The sequence below is a fragment of the Papio anubis genome, chromosome 4, assembly GCF_008728515.1.
Source record: "Papio anubis isolate 15944 chromosome 4, Panubis1.0, whole genome shotgun sequence".
NCBI classification, from domain to species: Eukaryota; Metazoa; Chordata; class Mammalia; order Primates; family Cercopithecidae; genus Papio; species Papio anubis.
Genome location: NC_044979.1, coordinates 24,014,904 through 24,036,731, shown reverse-complemented (window position 1 = coordinate 24,036,731; position 21,828 = coordinate 24,014,904). Strand labels below are relative to the sequence as shown.

At 45.3% G+C, this 21,828-nt stretch overlaps 1 protein-coding gene across 1 annotated transcript; it reads left to right on the top strand.

Moving 5' to 3' along the window:
• Positions 1-169: 169 nt before the first annotated feature.
• AKR1B10 (aldo-keto reductase family 1 member B10) lies at positions 170-14,851 on the top strand. The gene is given in 11 exon segments (XM_031665140.1): positions 170-360; positions 2,905-3,072; positions 4,206-4,322; positions 5,306-5,323; positions 5,325-5,384; positions 10,391-10,513; positions 10,797-10,903; positions 11,349-11,430; positions 11,960-12,043; positions 12,693-12,775; positions 14,487-14,851. Coding segments are annotated over 11 exon segments (951 nt in total). The 5' UTR covers positions 170-294; the 3' UTR covers positions 14,530-14,851.
• Positions 14,852-21,828: the final 6,977 nt, after the last annotated feature.

Below are 21,828 nucleotides of genomic sequence, written 5' to 3'. Positions count from 1 at the left end.
ATCCCAGCACTTTGGAAGGCCGAGGTGGGCAGATCAGCTGAGGTCAGGGGTTTGAGACCAGCCTGTCTCTACTAACAATATAAAAATTACCTGGAAGTCGCAGTGGGCGCCTGTAATCCCAGCTACTCGGGGAGGCTGGCCTTGGGAGAATTGCTTGAACCGGAGGCGGAGGTGAGCGAGATCGCACCACTGCACTCTACCCTCGTCGACACAGCAAGACTGTCTCAAAAACAACAACAAAAAGCAGGACGTGAGACTTCTACCTGCTCACTCAGAATCATTTCTGCACCAACCATGGCCACCTTTGTGGAGCTCAGTACCAAAGCCAAGATGCCCATTGTGGGCCTGGGCACTTGGAAGGTAAATATGCAAATCTTTGCGCAGCCTTCTTCCCTGGAGGGGCGTTTGGGTGTTTTCTCTTTCTGCATTCAGCCAGGAAAGCCTGGAGGTCGGGCAGTGGTTGGGAGAGGTGAGATTCAGTCCTGGAGCCGGGACTCTGATTGCTTTCTTTTCTCAAGAGCTTTGATTCAGGCTGCAGAGCTCCAGGCTGGCTTCCCAGCAGCTGAGTTTCTCTAGCAAGTATCAAAGTTCAAAGGAGCTGTTGGACCTAAAATTGGGCAGTTTCTCTCTCTGGCTCTAGGACACTTAAGTGGGCTCAGCATTTTGGAGTCTTGGCTGTGGGGTTTGTTGTGGGCGAGGCGGTTGTGGAGGATGCAAAGCGGAGTCCCTGGCACCTTGCAGATCCAGGGTGGGACTTGGAGCTGTAGAATCCATATGACCTAGGAGCCCAGAAATGCAGAACTGGCTGGGTGTGGTGGCTCATGCCTGCTCCCAGCACTTTGGGAGACTTGAACAGGAGGACTGCTTGAGCTGGGAGTTGGAGACCAGTCTAGGCAGCATGGTAAGACCATTTCTACAAAAATCAATGAAATTAGCTGGAGCTGGTGGAATGCACCTTAGTCCGACCACTTGGGAGGCTGAGGTGGAGATTGAGTGGCCTGAGGTCAAAGGCTGCGAGGGAAGTGAGCAGTGATTGGTGTGCCACTGCCTCAGTTCGACAACAGGTGAGATCCAAGAAAAGAAAGAAGAGAAGCAGAGTCTCGAACCACCCCAGGCTACCTAATGGGCATGGGCACTTTAACAAGATCCCTAGGTGGTTCCTGTACACACTGAAATCTGCAACGTGCAGGGGCTGCCAAGAGCCTGGGCTGGGAGTCCTAGGCTCCACCCAGCTGTGTTAATGTCAACTGGCAAAACGTCATAAGGCACATCCAGGACTCAGTGAGGCAGGTTCCTGAGCCTCTCTTAGGCTAAGTTTGAAGTTGTTCCATCACCACCTCACTCTGCCTTCTTTGCCATTTCCATCCATGATAGCACTACCCTAACTAGTGATCAGAAGCAGTCTTTGGAATTCCTCTTCTCTCCTGTGCCTTGTGGCTAATGTCCCTGCGGGGTCCTCTGCCTACGGCACTCTTTTCTTTTGTGCACCCTGATTTTTCCCCTCTCTTGTGCCGAGCTGGAGGATAGGACACTCTGTTGCCACACTGGGTCATTCTCAGGATACATTCTAGGTGTATCTGGACGAACAGATCACTTCCAGCTTGATTCATGCACAGCGTCTCTTGTTCAATAGCAAGATTTGCCCAAAATCAGAGCTTCAATCCTATATAAATGGAACACAAAATCACTTCCAGAACTCTAGGGAATCTGCTCACCCTGGGTAAGTTTACCAGACAGTTTCAGAATTTTGGAATTGAATGTAAGAATTATGAAACAAGCCGTCTTCAACACGTGGAGATGGTAGACTAAAGGATTATGAACTTAGCAGTGGAGGAGAAGGATGGCGTAGCATAGCAGTTGGGGACACAGGGGTGTTTCTAGATGCCTGGCAGCAGCCCGTTTCTTGTTCAGGTGGTAGGGCAGCTGTGCATCTATGTTTTGTGTTCTTTTCAATGTTTGTTATCTCACAGTAGAAGATGTTTAAAAGACTATTTTGTGAGAGATCTAGTTTTAAGTGCTTTTTGCCCCCATCATGGCTTGGTTAGGTTAGAACAAATATGTGATAATTCTATTTCCTTTCTTTTCTTTCCTTCCCTTCTTTCTCTCCCTCTCTCTTGTTCTCCCTCCCTCCCTCTTTCTTCTTATAGGAATGGAAAACAAACTCTATTCCTATAAGGTTTTCTATTTCTCCTTTTTTTCTGAAAGGATCCTTGTATAATGAATGGCCTCTACTGAGACTTACTGTGTGTCAGGTGATGTGCTTAACTTAACATTCATTGCAGCGTGTCATCACCACAAAGGCCTCATGAGGCTGGTGCCATTTTTTTTTTTTCCATTTTGCAGACAAGGTTTAGAGAGATGGAATCAACTACTTAGACCCACACACCCAGTAAGTGTTGGAATCCGGATTGATGCTGTAATGACCATTATCCAGATCCTTATCACCATTTGGGGATATTGTCTGAAAATTCCTCTGGGTTTTTTAGAGTCAAGCTTTCATCTGGGTCTTCAGGAAGTTGCAGTGGAGCCATCTGCACTCCCCGACACACCTGAAGACATTTCAGGACTAACCTGGTTGAAAGGGAACTGACTTTAACTAGGACAGGACATAAGGACATAATCATAATAAAGTGTGTATCCTCCCGGATATCCTCCCGGATATCGCCTGGCAAAGGAGACCCCAGTGAGGCCTTGGTTTGGAGAAACTGGGCCATGTGGGGCAGCCTGTTGAAGGTGGTCTGGGGATAAGAGACTATGTTGGTTGCTGAGTGTGGTGTAATTCCAGCTACTCGGTGGGAGGATTGCTTGAACCTGGGAATGTGAGGCCAGCCTACTTGTATGGCAGGCCGATGGCTTAAAAAAAGATCACGTGTGTGATGGGCTTTTCTTTTGCTTTTGCAATTCTCCTCTTTCGGCAAAGTGAAAGAAGCGGTGAAGGTGGCCATTGATGCAGGATATCGCCACATTGACTGTGCCTATGTCTATCAGAATGAACATGAGGTGGGGGAAGCCATCCAAGAGAAGATCCAAGAGCAGGCTGTGAAGCGGGAGGACCTGTTCATCGTCAGCAAGGTGCACATGGCGCATTGGGTGGGAGGCCTTCACTTGAAGGCAGGCAGAAGTATCTGGGTCGGAGTCGGCCAGCGAGATCTCTGTCAGCCTTTTCTATATGTAGCCCTTTTCATCCCTGCCTTGATAACATCCGTGGATACAATTCTATCCATACTCCACGCCGCTATTGATATTTGAACATGTCGTTGCTGCGGGTTGATTTTCCCACAGTAGGCTTGTCTCCATGGAGCCCTGCACTGCCCTGGGCCACCCTGTTCCCCATCAGAGGGATCCACCATCTGCCCAGAGGCAGTCAGAGGCCAAGGGTGCAGGCAGGGCTTGATGTGTGGCCTCCCTGTCAGCACTGTGGCCTCCCTGTCAGCACTGTGGTCTCCCTGTCAGCACTGTGGTCCCTGTCAGCACTGTGGACATGCGATTATGTCCCTGAGGCTGTCAGCCAGAGGGCATTTTGGAAACAGTAGGAGCATTTTTCTATTGTCATATGATTTTCTTCATTAAGTCTATTGAAAGGTGAGGTACACAATGTTATAAAAAAGAAGAGGATGTTGGGTGTGAGGGGGTTGAGAATCACTGGATTTACATTATACACAACTTGCTGAGAAAACACTAGTTCTAGGTACGTGGATATTGCATACATCTGGTGGGACAAATAGACCCCACTGTGTAGCAGTCAAGTGTGGATAAAGCCCTTATAAAGTTATCATCTGGGGCCTGACAGGCTTGATAAGGGACCTATCAGATAGGTCAGATAAAGGATATCGTTTCCGGAAGGCCTAGAATGCTTGACATTTAAAAGTTACACACAAGTCCTGCTCTCAGAGAGTCCACAGCTGAGGATGAGACTGAGACAGGTAAACACATTTCAAATCTGTGGCCATATTTACTTAAATGATCTGAGAGACATATAGAGTACTAGGAGAGTTGAAAAAGTAAATTGGTTTTAACACTTAAGACATGTCATTGACGTGCTGAGCCCTGGTGATCTTCCACACTGTGTGGTGGATCTTAATCAGCTTTGTTATAAATGGCCTGTGCCAGGTTAGATCAGGGTGCAAATCAAAAGGCAGGGACAATGGGTATAACATGGCCCTTCCTTCTCCAAATATTAACAACTCATTGCTACCCTCTTGCAGTTGTGGATCACTTTCTTTGAGAGACCGCTTGTGAGGAAAGCCTTTGAGAAGACCCTCAAGGACCTGAAGCTGAGCTATCTGGACCTCTATCTTATTCACTGGCCACAGGGATTCAAGGTTTGAGTGACTCCCTTTCTCAGCCTCTAGTTTCTGAGCAGCTGCCAGAAAATAGTAGCTGCACAAGGGCTAGTGGTGGTGTGGACTGGAGCAAGAGACCTTGCACTTCATAATTGGGAATGTCAGGTGGTCAGGAAGAGACCTTGGAGCAGAAAGACGCTGGCGTGGAAGGGAGGCTGAGGCCATGTGTGCTGCTGAGGTGGCCACATGCCTGCGTTTTCTTGCAGTTATGTCTGAGAGAAGCCATGATTTCTGGCAGCCCAGACAAGTTGCAACTGCCCTATCACCTTTGTCTTGATTTCGCCCAGAGTTGCCCTCCCAGGAAATCCCTTGGATTAGACTTGCATAACTATATTCCAGGGCCTAATTATCTTATTAAGCAAAGCACACCCCGGGAGTGGCATCTTGGAGAAAAGCCCAAGTGCGGTGATGCTGGAAGGAAGCCAGTAGTCATCGTGGCTCCCATTGCCTGGGGCTCTGCTCTACCTGCTCCTGAGGGGTGGGAGAGACAAATTTCCAGCTCTCTCCCTTCCTGACCAGCGGGAGTGCTGATGGCCTGCCATCCCTTATTCCATGTCTCTTCTAGAGGCTGCAAGGATAGAAGCTGGCCAATATCTTCCCCAGAAAACCACACCCTGGAGATCTAATCCTTATCCAGTGATACTGAAATGAAAGTTTGCCCTTGGGTGTACACAGGATCTAGGTGTATGAGGTGAATGTCCATGGTGATAACGGTGGCTTCTGGAATGTACTAACAGCAGATCTGAACGTCAATCCAGTGGTTTCTAAAATATATGGATTAATATGCCATAGTAGATATAGAGATTTTATTTAGACTCACATTCTTGTAGTATGTACTGGAGCCTGTGAAAAACTAGTATGCACATGTGGTATTTAGCAAGAGTCAGGACCCTGAAACCTTGTTTAACAGAACTAAGTGTCCTGATAAAGATTCCAGTAAACTTTTCATTCTGTATTTACAGTCTGGGGATGACTTTTACCCCAAAAGACAATAAAGGTAATGCCATCGGTGGAAAAGCAACGTTCTTGGATGCCTGGGAGGTAGGTTCAGCTTCCTCTACGTGTGCTGGGAGAGAAATTCTCAGTTATCCATGAGACTTCCCATTGATATGAAAGAGGCCGTGTGCCTGATGCTTTCTAATTTCATCATTGTGATTCTCTAGCTCTTCTAATATCTTCCTCATCACCTTTGGCTTTTGGGTGCATCTGATACTATTTATATTTCAAGTCTAGAACTGAGTCTTCAAATAAGACTGGAAATACAATGTACCCCACTTTGGGGAATACACATGCTGTTCTCAAACCAGGGCGAGCCATTTGGAACAGGAGGTTTGGGCCTGGGTTTGCTCACAGCAGCTGAGTATCCTAGGGTCAGTTTTGTAACTCTTGTAGGGCTCAGTTTTCTCTCTTTTTTTTTCTTTAAAGTCTTATAATACAAAGTACTAATGTATATCTTCAAGGGTGTGGTAAAGATTAAGATGGTTTACATGCCAGGAACATTAGTCATAAAGCCCATTTAAATCATCTAACCCTATAAGACAGGGTTAACATCCCCATTTATAAATAATGACATTTGAAGCCTAGATTGATTGGTGACTTGCGCAGGTCATGTCACAATGTGTGTGGCAGAGCTGGGATTGGACCCAGACTCATCTGAATCACAAGTCCAACCACCAAAGCCGTCGGCATGGTGCTTGGCAGGCAATGAACACACATCCAGAAATCAGGCAACCTTGTAATTCCAGCAGTTTGGGAAGCCGAGGAGGGCGAATCACAAGGTCAGAAGTTCGAGACCAGTGTTGCAGCAGAGTGAAACCCTGTCTCTATGAAAAATTCAAAAAATTAGCCAGGTGTGGTGGTGTGTGCCTGGAATCTCAGCTACTTGGATGGCTGAAGCAAGAGAATTGTGTGAACCTGGGAGGTGGAGGTTGCACTGAGCTGAGATTACACCATTGCACTCCAACCCGGGTATCAGTGCAAGATAGCTGCTTCTCAGATCAAGTCATGACCTGTTTCACATCCTTCATATTCAAAATGAATTAAGGGATGAACGTTTTCTCTGGTCATTTTTTATTATACCATTATGTCCTTTTGCAAATGCTAGTAGAGAACGAAGTGGAGGAATAAGTTATAAATAAACAGTGGCATATGACTCCAAGAGTTAACCATGTTATCTTGGTAGCTGTCTGTCTAAGGATGTATGCAGTTGTGAGCTTCTATTGTGTTTTACAAGGAAAATATATTAAGCCTCACCTTTCTGAAATGCTTAGAATTGACATGATTCAATTAAATGTAGCTTTTTCTGTGTATTGTTTGTTCAAAGGCGTTAATCCACAAGCACAGCATTGTTTTTTTGAGACAGAGTCTTACTCTGTCACCCAGGCTAGAGTGCAGTAGCATGATCTTGACTCAGTGCAACCTCCCTTTACCGAATAAAAGGCATTCTCCTGCCTCAGCCTCCCGAGTAGCTGGGACTACATGTGCGTGCCACCACACCCGGCTATTTTTTGTATTTTTAGTAGAGATGAGGTTTCACCATGTTGGCCAGGCTGGTCTCGAACTCCTGACCCCAAAGGATCCACCTGTCTTGGCCTCCCAAAGTTCTGGGATTACAGGCATGAGCCACCGTACCCAGTCGTTTGTAATGCATTTGATCAATTTTTCTGTCTTAGCTCCTATGATGATATTAAGTATGGCAAGTATGTCAATGTAGCCTGCGTCTCACAGTGCTATGTTTTTTGAATGAATACAAGGATGACTACTAAATTCAACATTTGAAAGGCATGAAAAGATATTAGTGATCAAGGTCAGAGGCTCTGATTTGAAACAAACAGGCTTGAATATGAAAGCATTGGATGTTTATGTAGACCCACCAACAGTTGAGTAGAAACCTCATTGACCACCCTGAAGCAGAGGAGAGGAAAAAGTATAAAGAAGTCAAGTTCCAATACAGGCAAGCTAACCTGACCTATGATGCACAAAAGCTTTTTAATTATCTAATTGCTCAATCGGAAGTTTTCAGGAAACTTATGATTTCATAGCTTTTAAACTCTACTGCCCAACTGAATAACTTCATCTACGTTAGTGGTTCTCAATGTTGGCTATGCATTAGAATCACCTGAAGAGTTTAAAAATCCTAAAGTCTAGGCTACAACTTGAAGGGGTGGCCTGCCCCTCCACGCCTGTGGGTGTATCTCATCAGGTGGGATGAGAGACTGAGAAAAGAAATAAGACACAGAGACAAAGTATAGAGAAACAACAGTGGGCCCAGGAGACTGGCACTCAGCATACCAAGGACCTGCACCGGCACCGCTCTCTGAGTTCCCTCAGTTTTTATTGATTATTATTTCCGTTATCTCAGCAAGAAGAACACGGTAGGAGAGCTACCGCATGATAATAGGGAGAAGGTCATCAGGAAAACATGTGAGCAAAAGAATCTGTGTCATAATTAAGTTCAAAGGGAGGTACTATGCCTGGATGTGCATGTAGGTTAGATTTATGTTTCTCTCCACCCAGACATCTCAGTGGAGTAAAGAATAACAAAGCAGCATTGTTGCCAACATGTCTCACCTCCCGCCATCGGGCAGTTTTTCTCCTGTCTCAGAATTGAACAGATATACAATCGGGTTTTATACTGAGATATTCAGTTCCCAGGGGCAGGCAGTAGACAGTGGCCTTCCTCTATCTCAACTGCAAGAGGCTTTCCTCTTTTACTAATCCACCTCAGCACAGACCCTTTACGGGTGACGGACTGGGGGACGGTCAGGTCTTTCTCATTCCACGAGGCCATGTTTCAGACTATCACATGGGGAGAAACGTTGGACAATACCCGGCTTTCCAAGGCAGAGGTCCCTGTGGTTTTTCACAGTGCATTGCATCTCTGGTTTATTGAGACTAGAGAATGGCGATGATTTTTACCAAGCATACTGCTTGTAAACATTTTGTTAACAAGGCACTTCCTGCACAGCCCTAGATCCCTTAAACCTTGATTCCATACAACACATGTTTCTGTGAGCACAAGGTTGGGACAAAGTGACTGGGGCAAAGTTACACATTAACAACATCTCAGCAAAACAATTTTTCAAGGTATAGGTCAAAATGGGATTTCTTATGTCTTCCCTTTCTACACAGACACAGGAACAGTCTGATGTTTCTTTCTTTTCCCTACACAACTCACACAAAATCAGTAAGAAACTCTGGGGGAAGAAAGCCAGGAATAGGTAAATTTTATTTATTTATTTATTTATTTATTTATTTTTTTTTTTTTTTTTGAGATGGAGTCTCGCTCTGTCGCCCAGGCTGGAGTGCAGTGGCCGGATCTCAGCTCACTGCAAGCTCCGCCTCCCAGGTTTACGCCATTCTCCTGCCTCAGCCTCCCGAGTAGCTGGGACTATAGGCGCCCACCACCACGCCCGGCTAGTTTTCTGTATTTTTTAGTAGAGACGGGGTTTCGCCGTGTTAGCCAAGATGGTCTCGATCTCCTGACCTCATGATCCACCCGTCTCAGCCTCCCAAAGTGCTGGGATTACACGCTTGAGCCACCGCGCCCGGCCAATTTTTTTTTTTTTTAATTTAGAGAGTCTTGCTCTGTTGCCCAGGTTAGAGTACAATGGCATGATCATAGCACAGAGCAGCCTTGGAATCCTGGGCTCAAGCAATCCTCCCAACTAACTGTGATCATAGGCACTTGTCACCATATCCAACTAATTTTAAAAAATTGTTTTTTTGGTAGAGACAGAGTCTTGCTATGTTGCCTGGGATGGTCTCAAACACCTGGCCTTAAGGAATCCTCCTGTCTCAGTCTCCCAAAGTGCTGAGATTACAGTCATGAGCCACTGCATCCACCAGTATTTTTTAAAGCTCCCTGGTGATTCCAAATTGCAGCCAAAGTTGAGAAGGGCTGGATAAAATGTTCCCTGAACATGTCATGCTCATCCCTGCCACTGGGCTTTGCTCCTGCCTTCCTGTCTCATATGCTCATATTTTTCCCCTTTTCTCTCTCTCTCTCTTTTTTTTTTCTTTTTTGAGGACCAGTTTAAACTCTACCTGAAGGTGTGCCCTGACGGCTGCAGGCTGTGTGAATCTCTTCCTTCTCTGCCCTTTCTGACTCTGTCTATGCCGCGGTCATATTATCTGAGGCAGCCTCAGGGTCATGGTTGATGGCTCCACAGAAGGGAACCCTAGCACTTTAACTGGACTATAAGAATCCCAGAAGAAGGAAGCACATTGTATACTTTTACATCCTGACAACTTCTGGAACATGTAATAGATGGCTAATAAATACATGTTGCATTGGAGGCTGCTGCTAACATATATGATATCTTTGGGCAAGTTTGGAAAATGCCCAATATAGGCTAAAAATTATACAAAGATTCCCTTCCTTGGGGGTCCCTGTAGTTTCTGTACCAGGAAGCATGGCTGGATATGCAGATGGTGGGTCAGGTTTCAGCCCCACACAACTCCTTGCCCAGGTGCCCCTGCCAGGGCATAATCTATATGCATGACCTTCCTGCAAACTAAAGCGAGTTTGGTGTGGGAGAAAGTGACTCAGGACCCACAAGTGAGGCTTCTCCACATGCTGCAGCCTCTTCCTGACTAACACAGCTTGCCCAGGTTTGGGTGTACAATGCACACACACAACAGTAGCTACCCGCTGTCATTTGGATTCATTAAAAATAAAATCATCTCATAAGCTTGCAAATGTTGATTTTTATTTATTTATTGTTTTTTGTATTACAAAACTTTCATATTTCCCCTGTGTAGAGAAGTATAGTTTTGAGTGTGTTTCTTTATGTGTAAGGTGAGAGTGGCAAGAATATACAATCTTTACCTGTTACTCCTAGTTTTTCTTGGGCTGGGGAGGGGCAGTAGGGCTGGAACATTCACTGATGGGCATCCAGGCCCTGGACTGAAATTTCCTGTGAATGCTTCGGCTAACCCTGTTGTGCTGAATCCTTTAGCAATTTCTGCCCCAGGGAGGACTAAGGCAAGCCAGGGTCCCTGTAGTCCCTCTGGGGCTGCCCAAAAGGTTTTCCTTTCTATGACAGGCCATGGAGGAGCTGGTGGATGAGGGGCTGGTGAAAGCCCTTGGCATTTCCAATTTCAACCACTTCCAGATTGAGAAGCTCTTGAACAAACCTGGATTGAAATATAAACCAGTGACTAACCAGGTAAATTATCTTTAGTATAAGGGTAAATAAGGGTCTTGCCCTATTACTTCTTAAACATTGGGAGGAATGTTCAATGCTATGCCCTGAGTCTCACCTCAGGGGTCAGTGATCAGGACACTTGTGGGAGGTGTGAGGCTGACCTCATGGGTGTGTTAGCAAGAATCTCAGTGGGTAGGTGTTTGGCCTTTGCTTGGTGGTCTTTGGGTGTCTGTGTAGAACTCCCTATGAACAACTCAAAAAGCCAGCCAGCTTTCCCCGTGATGAGGATTGTTTGCTGTTGCAGGTTGAGTGTCACCCGTACCTCACGCAGGAGAAACTGATCCAGTACTGCCACTCCAAGGGCATCACCGTTACGGCCTACAGCCCCCTGGGCTCTCCGGATAGACCTTGGTGAGGCTTCCAAGCAGTGGATCCTTCTCTTGATAATCTTAAAAACATTATTTTATGTTTGGTAAATATTGGTATGAGACCATAAGTCACTAGAAAGTAAAACGTGTGTAAGGTAATGCGTTTGCTACAACCAAATGGGATGACTGTGGGAACAAATGGGAATTAAACAACAACAAAAAAACAACAACAACAGCAACAACAACAACAAGGGCGACATGCTTGACCCTCTGGGAATATTTCCAGTTCAGCCACCCAAGAGTGAACCAGGCTTTGCAAAATGCTGAGGCTTCAGAGCCCAGGGGAAGGACCCAAGCTTCCAGGTCCTCCTGCCTGTCTCCCAGATGGAGAGGCTCTGATGATCAGTCTTGAGACCCTCATTGGAGTGGTGTCCATCTGTACATGGTAGCCATGGTGATTGTTCACATCAGCATCTTTCTGCCTCTAGGGCCAAGCCAGAGGACCCTTCCCTGCTGGAGGATCCCAAGATTAAGGAGATTGCTGCAAAGCACAAGAAAACCGCAGCCCAGGTGCCATATTTTTATTTTTCTTGTTATCCAACAACTATTTCTTCCAGTCTCAGGTTTCATTTCTTGTGTTGTCCTCAAGTAACTCCTTAAAGGGGAAGAACACAGGAGCTGAAGCCATCTATAGTGTTTCCTTCGAAGTCTGTTGGAACCTCCAGGAAACACAAGAGCTGTCACTGAAACAAAGATAGCTTCTGCCTCACAGCTTCCTGTTAAGCCCTACAGCCAAGTCGCAAAGCATGGCTTTGGAGTCTAGAGATATGGGTACAGATGCCAACTCTACCTCTGATCAGCCTTATGACCCAAACTGCTTTCTTTATTCCTAAAAAATAAAGATCACAGGGTTGTCCCTAAGGTGAAGGGAGAGATGAGGCGGGGGGCTGGCACAAGTCTAATAGCTGCGAAGGGCTCAGTCAGTATCAGCGATTGTACCTGAAGCCACAGTGAGCTGCAGAGATGTTTTATTTTTCCTTTCCATGAAAGGAGGGGTCCTTGTAGCTGAGTGGAAACATGATGTCCCCTTTCTGCACAGGTTCTGATCCGTTTCCATATCCAGAGGAATGTGATTGTGATCCCCAAGTCCGTTACACCGGCACGCATTGTTGAGAACATTCAGGTAAGATCCCGGCTGGTTGGCCCTGGTATTCCTCAGTGGAGTGGGGGACAGGCAGACCCTCTCACCAGGATTGTCACCTCATCCCTGCACTGTCTTTGGCTCCCTCCCTTCCCACCACCCTATCATTTTCCAGCCCAGAGATCTGGGCTCCGTAGAGCTGAGATTAATGACTCATGGGCTAAAGACATGCTGGGGCAGTGCCTGGTGAAGGCCTGTCAGGTCTGAGCACAGCTGTGCCTCACAGCACCGAGAAGACCCTTAGTTGCCCCTGAGCAGCTAGGCCCTGGGCCACACACAACAGCAGACGGTCCTGGCCTCCCTGCTCACCTCCCAGCAGCAGAGGAGGTATGAACTGTCCTTGGTGAACTGTCCTCTCGAAGGGCGCATCATGGAGCACAGGGCCTGTGCACACCTGGGGCTTAGTGCCTGTGAGCCTCGTCTTCCTCTCCCCGGAACACTGAGCACTACAAATACTGTGGTTTTTGTGTACGACTTAATTTAGAGAAAAATTTGTATCCCGTGGACATAATGGGAAAAAACTCATGTGGCCAGTTTGTGCTGTTAGAGCTCCCTGCCAGAATGGCCGGCAGTCTCCAGTCACAGCAGTAATGGCCTTACTGATGATGTACTGGAACTCCTATCTTTCCAGGTCTTTGACTTTAAATTGAGTGATGAGGAGATGGCAACCATCCTCAGCTTCAACAGAAACTGGAGGGCCTGTATCGTGTGGCCGTAAGTGGCATGGAGTTAACTAGGAGCATTGCCAGGAGTTTTTCTAAACTGGTAGAGGGTTAGTTGGAAGAATTAGAAGGCTGCTGGGACTACTTTTGTCTTCAAATACTATTTTGGGGCAGTTCTGAAAGTTAAAATTGGGGTGCCTGGGAATCACTGTGATGGACACATCTCTAATTGCTGCTCATTGTCTGAACTTCTGGATGTAGAGCTAGAATTGTAACAGAAGGTGTGTTGTCAATAGGCAGGAGGCGAGCATTCATTTATTCATGCATCCAATAAATATCTAGTGGTCCTCTATGGGCCAGGCATTTTCTAGATGCTTGGGTTATCATACTATACAAAGCTACTGTCTCCACGTGCTTAGGGAGGGAGGGAAGAAGACAGAACAGAAATAAATCAACTCAAAATACATGTGTCAGACAATAACAAATGCTAGACAGAAAAATAAAGTAGGGCAAAGTGGATAGGAAGTGGTGGGTGGTAGTGGGACGGATCCTTTATACGGGGTGGGTCAAGGGAGGCTTTGCTGTGAGGAATATGCCATATGCATATTTGGGGGAAGAGCATTCTTGGCATTGATAACAGCAGGTGCCAAGGCCCTGAGGTGGGATTGTGTTTAGAGCATTCAAGCAAGAAGGCCAGGGAGGCTGGATTAAATAATCTCCAAATGCCTCTTACAGGAGGTGGTGGTAACTTTACTTTAAATCTCAGATATGTGGTTGAAAGAAAGTTTTCACTCTGGCTAGGTGGGAATCCTAAATCATCTCTTTACAATCAATACTTTCTGATTAATGTATCTAATGAAATATATCAAAGAGAGTTGTCTGGCATTTATTACTGCGAGGTCTGCAATTAAGTGACAATTTGAATTTCTTCTAATGTTTCTATAGCCAAAATGATTTTTCAGCTTTTAAAAATGGTTTCAGTATCTCAAGCGTAGCTTTCATGCCATAATATTCCATATCTATCCTGCCCACCCTTAGTATCACAGCAGCCTTTCTTCATCTTACAATGGCTTACTTTTATCAGTGCTTAACAAAGTAGCAGCTGCTTAGTGTAAAAAGGCAGGTTGAACATAAAATGGGACTCTCCCTCAAACTAAACCGCTTACCTTCCTATGAGCATTATTTCCAGTGAAGGCAATGGGTTGGTGGGCTCAGGAGTAAGTCCACCTGGCCTCAGATCCAACTCTAACACTAGTTTCTTAGCTGTGTGACATTGAGTAAATTTCCTACTTTTTCCAAGTTGGTTTCTTTACCTATAAAGTGGATGATAATACTCATCGCATCAAACATCCATTGAACCTTAGCTTAGAATGTGCCAGGGTCCTGAGCCCTTTGCCGGTGCTATTATCTCATTTAATACTCATAACAATCCCCAAGCTGTCAATTGTGCTGGTGTTTCCTACCTCATGATGTTGTGACAGGGGATTGGGACAAGACTAGTCAGTTGCCTCACCTGACACCAGACTTACCATGAGTTGTCATTGCGAGTTGTTTCCCGTACCCTGGTCACTGTCTGTCCTCCTTCCTAGCAAAGCCCTCATATTGATTTGAGGGAAGGTCAAGGTGTGAGCACCCTTCTTGTGTTCTTGAAGGGAGGTGGCTGAGAGAGCACAAATACCATAGAGTCCACCAAGAAGAATATCTTCTGAACCAGAGCTGTTGCTTTGATGGAACACAGTTTCTCCGTTTTTTTGTTTCTGCAGATCCTCTCATTTGGAGGACTATCCCTTCGATGCAGAATATTGAGGTTGAATCTCTTCTGACATTACACAGGGGATTCTCTTTCTTTGCTGAAGCGTGACTATCTCCATCAAGTCCTATTTTAGCCAAGCTTATCTGAAATGACAGTGAATTTTGTCCTGTTGTAGGTGCGAATCGAGGTTCTGTTTTAGACATGTATTTCTGTATGTTCAACTAGGATCAGAATATCACAGAACAGCATGGCTTGAATAAGCAAATGACAATTTTTTCCACTTACCTGATCTGATCAAATGTTTTTTAAGCACCAGAAACTCTGCCAACACTGAGGATGTAAAGATCAATAATAAAAAATAATGATGGTAACCAAGATGTATTGAGAGTGGACTGTGCTCCCAGAGAACTTGAAGTGTTTTCCTGTGGGTGAAGTCGTTGAATCCTCAAAATAATCCCTTTGGGGCAGGTACTCTTAACATCTTATTGTTCACATTTGCTGGAAGAGGAAATCAAACTACGCAGGAGGGAGGAGGAACTTGCTCAAGGCCACCCAGAGCTTTTGCCCTTGCTATTCTCATTGCCTGTGATGTTCTGCCCTCAGATATTAGAATAATTCTCTGACTTGTATTTTTAATTTCCTTGCCGACTTATCATCTTCTCAAAGAGGGCTTTCTCCTCACCCTATTTAAAATTAATCCATCTCCTCTGATATTTCCTCTTGCCCTTCTGTGTTTTCTTCTTCTCCTTTGCATTTATCAATACATTATGTATATTATATGTTTGCTGTTTGCTTGCTTACCCTGTTTCTACCCACTAGAATGTAAGTTCTATGGGAGAAGAGATTATCAACAATATCTGTTGAATAAATGGATAGACTGAATGGATGGAACAATGGATGGATGAATGGATGGATGGAGGGAGGGAGGCATGGATGGATAGATGGAAACATGGAAGGAAGGATGGAAGGATGGATGAAAGGAAGGAAGGATGGATGGAAGGATGATAGGAAGGAAGGATGGGTAGAAGGATACATGGATTGGGGATAGATGAATGATGGATGGATGGATGAAATGATTGATGGATAGAAGGGTGGTTGGAATGATGGATAGATGGACGGAGGGAGGCATGGATAAATGGATAGAAGCAGGGAAGGATAGATGGATGGATGATGGACGGATAGATGGATGGATGATGGAGGGAGGGAAGGATGGATAGATGGAAGGATAGTTGAAAGGATGGATGGATGGATGGGAAGTGTTTTTACTCCAATTTTGCTTTTTAACTCCAATTTCAGATTTTAAAAAAACTGAAGCTAGATTTCTTAATTGTTACAACCCATAATGCCTACTCACATAATCTGAAGTAATTTCATGAATTCTACAGCTAGTCATACATTGCAGAGACTGTACAACATCCTCGAACTGGAACTGAGAATAATTTTGGAGTCAGGGATGATATGTGGAGAATGTCAATCTTTAATTAATGATTGAAGTTATACATCTGTTCACATTCAAGTCTAATAGTGAGAGGCAAAATAGGAATTGAGGCACCACTAATATTCTCTCCTTTCAATTCTGTGTGTTCTACTCTGTGCTAGAAAATGGTGCATTGCCCTTATTAGCAATTCCTTCCTATGTGTGAGTTGAACATGGCTTGCATATAGTCCCAGGATCTGCTTTCTACTAGGACACAGCATTCAGAAGACCTGAGAAGCAGTGGGCAGATAATGGCCATGGTACTATTATCCATTAACCAAGGGATGCTGACAGCTCAAGTGAGAACCAGGGGTAAAGGCAGCCTATATATCGAACTCTTGGGGCATATTTAAAGGTTGTCCTGATTGGAAAAACTATACCCTAGTGCTTCAACCTTGGGATAATCCTGAAGACTAAAAACAGATAATGGCTCCTCTATATTTACTGATAAGCAAAATTCATAGCCTTGCTTTCTTCCTGTGAATAGCAATATTCTCATTATTCTAGTTTTTATTTCTCCATTAGTGTCTGTATTAGTTTTCCTAGCGAGAGACAGGACAAGCTGAATTTCCTAGGCCGACTAAGAATTCCTAAGCCTAGCTGGGGAAGGTGACCGCACCCACCTTTAAACACAGTGCTTGTAACTCAGCTCAAACCCCACCAATCAGGTAGTAAAGAGGGCTCACTAAAATACAAATTGGGCTAAAATCAGGAGGTAAAGAAGTAGTCAAATCATATATCTCCTGAGAGCACAGGGGGAGGGAAAATGATTGGGATATAAACCCAGGCATTCAAGCAGGGAACGGCAACCCCCTTTGGGTCCCTTCCCGTTGTATGGGAGCTCTGTTTTCACTCTATTAAATCTTGCACCTGCACACTCTTCTGGTCCGTGTTTGTTCTGGCTTGAGCTGAGCTTTCGGTCGCCACCCACCACTGCTGAACAATGCTGTCGCAGACCCACCGTTGACTTCCACCTCTCTGGATCCAGCAGGGTGTCTGCTGCATTTGTAATGCAGTGAGGTGCCCATTGCTGCTCCCGTTCAGGCTAGAGGCTCACCATTGTTCCTGTGCAGCTAAGTGCCTGGGTTCATCCTAATTGAGCTAAACACTAGTCACTGGTTTCCACAGTTCTCTTCCACGACCCACAGCTTCTAATAGAGCTATAACACTCACTGCATGGTCCAAGGTTCCATTCCTTGGAATCCATGAGGCCTAGAACCCCAGGTCGGAGAACAAAAGGCTTGCTGCCATCTTGGGAGTGGCTGCCACCATCTTGGGAGTGGCCTGTCACCATCTTGGGAGCTCTGAGAACAAAGACCCACCTGTAACATTTGGTGGCGTGTACAGGGATTCTCTAAAGCAGTAAGTAATATCAGACCACTTTTGCTTGCTATTCTGTCCTATCCTTCCTTAGAATTGGAGGAAAATAACTGGGATCTGTTGGCCAGTTAAAAACGATTAGCATGGCCATTGGACTAAAGACTCAGGTGTGAGGCTTCCTGGGAAAAGGCTTTCTAACAACCCCCAACCCTTCTGATTTGGGAGCATTGGTCTGCCTGGAACCAGCTTCTGCTTTCACAGCTTTCCCGGGGAAGCTGAAGGTTGGCTAGAGGCAGAAAGCTGTCATCCTGAACTCCTGGCATCAGCTGGTAGAGATCATGGCGCAGTCAGAGTCTCCACTCAACAGTCACCCATGCGTGCACCCCTACCTCTCCTTCTGACCCATACCTCCTGGGTCCCAACCATGACTTTCTTGAAAGTGTAGCACCAAAATTCTTCTTACCTCTGAATCTACCTCCTCCAATCCCTGCCTCCTAGGTACTAATGCTTCAGACTCACTTGCTTTCCCAAGTATTAGAGCAAGTTTTATCTCCAAAGGGATCTAAGGAAGCTCTATGCTGTGTCCTTAGGCATCTAGGCTATGAACCCAGGGAGTCTTATCCCTGGTGTCCCTCCCAATTCAGGCATACAGCTCTCAACATGAGCAGTTATGTGGGACCCATTCCCCACCACCATTGCTGGGTCCTTAGAACTGATAACCCAGTACTTTAACAATTGGAACTGGGTCTACAACAACATAATAGATCAGGATGAAAATGAACTGAGTAAATGAAAGGCAGGCACACATTCCTATAGTGACAAATGGGGGCAATGAGCGAACATCCTTCCACTGTGTTTCCAAAATCCATCTACAAAGGCAGATAAGAGAGAGACAGAGACAGAGAGAAGACAGAGAGAGAGAGAGGAGAGAGAGAGACAGAGAGATAAGGAAAGAGCAGCAGAGAGAGGGGGGAAACAGACAAAGAGGGAGTCAAAGAGAGAAAGAGAAAACTAGAAGTAGTAAAGAAAAAAACAGTGTACCCTATTCTTTTAAAAGCCAGGGTAAATTTAAAACCTATAATTGATAATCGAAGATATTCTCCATGACCCTATAACACTCCAATACTACCTTGATGTCATTGTAAACAAGGGCATAGTCCAAAAACACTGAGACCACTGACAACCTGTAATGTTTCTATCAAAAATCCTTAACCCAGTAACCCGTGGATGGGCCAAATGCATTCAGTAGGTAGTGGCAACTGCTTTGCTAAAAGTAGCAAAGTAACCTTTAGAGGAAACCTCATTGTGAGCACACCTCAACAGTTCAGAGTTATCCTAAGTCAAAAAAAAAGCAAAAAGGTAGTTTACTAACTCAAAAATCTTAAAGTATGGGGCTAATCTGTTAGAAAAAGGTGATTTAACATTAACCACTGAAAATTCCCTTAACCCAGCAGATTTCCTAAAAGGGGATTTACATTTTAATTATCATACAAAGGTCCTTCCATACCTAGGAGGAACTCCCTTCAGGACAGGATGACAGATGGTTCCTCCTGGGTGATTGATAAAAAAATCACAATGGGTATTCAGTAATTTTTAGGGAGACTCTTGTGGAAGCAGAGTTAGGAGAATTGCCTAATAATTGGTCTGCTCAACCATGCGAGCTGCTTGTACTCAGCCAAGTACTTACAGAATCAAAACTCTATCTCAATCCTGACTCAAAAGGTTACCTACACCCTCTCTGAAACGAATTTGCATAAGATCTGTTGTTTATGGGAATGCATCTTGATGGGGCAGCTGGGTTGTTATGAAATACTCAGGAACCCAGCCCAGCTCTAGGACCCACCCCTGAGCACAAAGGCAGTATTGGGCACGCTGGTAAAGGACCACTAGAATCCAGCAGCCCGGATCCCTTTCTTTATAGTCAAGAAAAGTGGGAAACAGGTGCAGGACTCTACATCGGTGAGTGTAACTAATCCGATAAGCAGAGGTCCATGAGAGGTTGTGCACTCTGGAAAGGTGCCGAGACCAGCTCAGTCATGGAGACCCTAATCCAGCAGCACTAGAGGAATTAAAGACACACACACAGAAATACAGAGTGTGGAGTGTGAAATCAGGGGTCTCACAGCCTTCAGAGCTGAGAGCCTCGAACAGAGATTTACCCACATATTTACTGACAGCAAGTCAGTAATAAGCATTGTTTCTATAGATTATAGATTAACTAAAAGTATTCCTTATGGGAAACAAAGGAATGGGCCGAAATAAAGGGATGGGCTCTGGCTAGTTATCTGCAGCAGGAACATGTCCTAAAGCACAGATCGCTCATGCTGTTATTTTGGTTTAAGAATGCCTTACGTGGTTTTCTGCCCTGGGCAGGCCAGGTGTTCTTTGCCCTCATTCCAGTAAACCCACAACCTTCAGCAGGGGCGTCATGGCCATCACAAACACGTCACAGTACTTCAGAGATTTTGTTTATTGCCAGTTTTGGGGCCAGTTTATGGCCAGATTTGGGGGCCTGTTCCCAACAGAAAGGAATAATCATTAGGACCATAGAGGAAGCTCTAGGACTAAAGCTCATTGGAAAATGACTAGGGGTGCTGGCATCCCTATGTTCTTTTTTCAGAAACGTTCCCCCCAAGGCAAAAATGCCCCTAAGATGTATTCTGGAGAATTCAGCCCAGTCAGACTGTATGTACTTTTTACCTTCTCAGACTTGAAGCAAATTAAAATAGACCTAGGTAAATTCTCAGATAACCCTGATGGCTATATTGATGTTTTACAAGGGTTAGGACAATCCTTTGATCTGACATGGAGAGATACAATGTCACTGCTAGATCAGACTCTAACCCCAAATGAGCAAAGTGCCACCATAACTGCAGCCCGAGAGTTTGGCGATCTCTGGTATCTCAGTCAGGTCAATGATAGGATGACAACAGAGGAAAGAGAACAATTCCCCACAGCCCAGCAGGCAGTCCCCAGTGTAGACCCTCACTGGGACGCAGAATTAGAACATGGAGATTGTTGCTGCAGACATTTGCTAACTTGTGTGCTAGAAGGACTAAGGAAAACTAGGAAGAAGCCTATGAATTTTTCAATGATGTCCACTATAACACAGGGAAAGGAAGAAAATCCTAATGTCTTTCTGGAGAGACTAAGGGAGGCATTGAGGAAGCATATCTCTCTGTCACCTGATTCTATTGAAGGCCAACTAATCTTAAAGGGCAAGTTTATCAGTCAGTTAGCTGCAGACGTTAGCAAAAACTTCAAAAGTCTGCCTTAGGCCCAGAGCAAAACTTAGAAACCCTATTGAACTTGGCAACCTCCGTTTGTTATAATAGAGATCAGGAGGAGCAGGCAGAATGGGACAAACAGGATAAGAAAAAGGCCACCACTTTAGTCATGGCCCTCGGGCAAGTGGACTTTGGAGGCTCTGGAACAGGGAAAGGCTGGGCAAATTGAATGCTTAATAGGGCTTGCTTCCAGTGCAGTCTACAATACACTTTTAAAAAGATTGTCCGAATAGAAATAAGCCACTCCCTCATCCATGCCCCTTATATCAAGGGAATCACTTGGAAGGCCCAGTGCCCCAGGGGATGAAGGTCCTCTGAGTCAGAAGCCACTAACCAGATGATCCAGCAGCAGGACTGAGGGTGCCCAGGGCAAGCGCCAGCCCATGCCATCACCCTCACAGACCCCCGGGTATGCTTGACCATTGAGGGCCAAGAGGTTAACTGTCTCCTGGACACTAGTGCAGCCTCCTCAGTCTTACTTTCCTGACCTGTACAACTGTACTCCAGATCTGTTACTATCCAAGGGGTCCTAGGACAGGCAGTCACTAGATACTTCTCCCAGTCACTAAGCTGTGCCTGGGGAACTTTACTTTTTTCACGTGCCTTTCGAATTATTCCCGAAAGTCCCACTCGTTTGTTAGGGACAGACATCCTAGCAAAAGCAGGGGCCATTATATACTAGAATTAGGAGAAGGAAAAAGGGTAAATATATATACAGACTCTAAGTATGCTTACCCAGTCCTCCATGCCCACGCAGCAATATGGAGAGAAAGGGAATTCCTAATTTCCAAGGGAACACCTATCAAACATCAGGAAGCCATTAGGAGATTATTATTGGCTATACAGAAACCTAAAGAGGTGGCAGTCTTACACTGCTGGGGTCATCAGAAAGGAAAGGGAAATAGAAGGGAACCGCCAAGCAGATATTGAAGCCAAAAGAGCCATGAGACAGGACCCTCCATTAGAAATGCTTATAGAAGGACTCCTAGTATGGGATAATCCCCTCCAAGCCCCAGTACTCAGCAGAAGAAATAGAATGGGGAACCTCATGAGGACATAGTTTCCTCCCCTCAGGATGTCTAGCCACTGAAGAAGGAAAAATACTTTTGCCTGCAGCTAACCAACGTAAATCACTTAAAACCCTTCACCAAACCTTTCACTTGGGCATTGATAGCACCCATCAGATGGCTATATCATTATTTACTGGACCAGGCCTTTTCAAAACTATCAAGCAGATAGTCAGGGCATGTGAAATGTGCCAAAGAAAT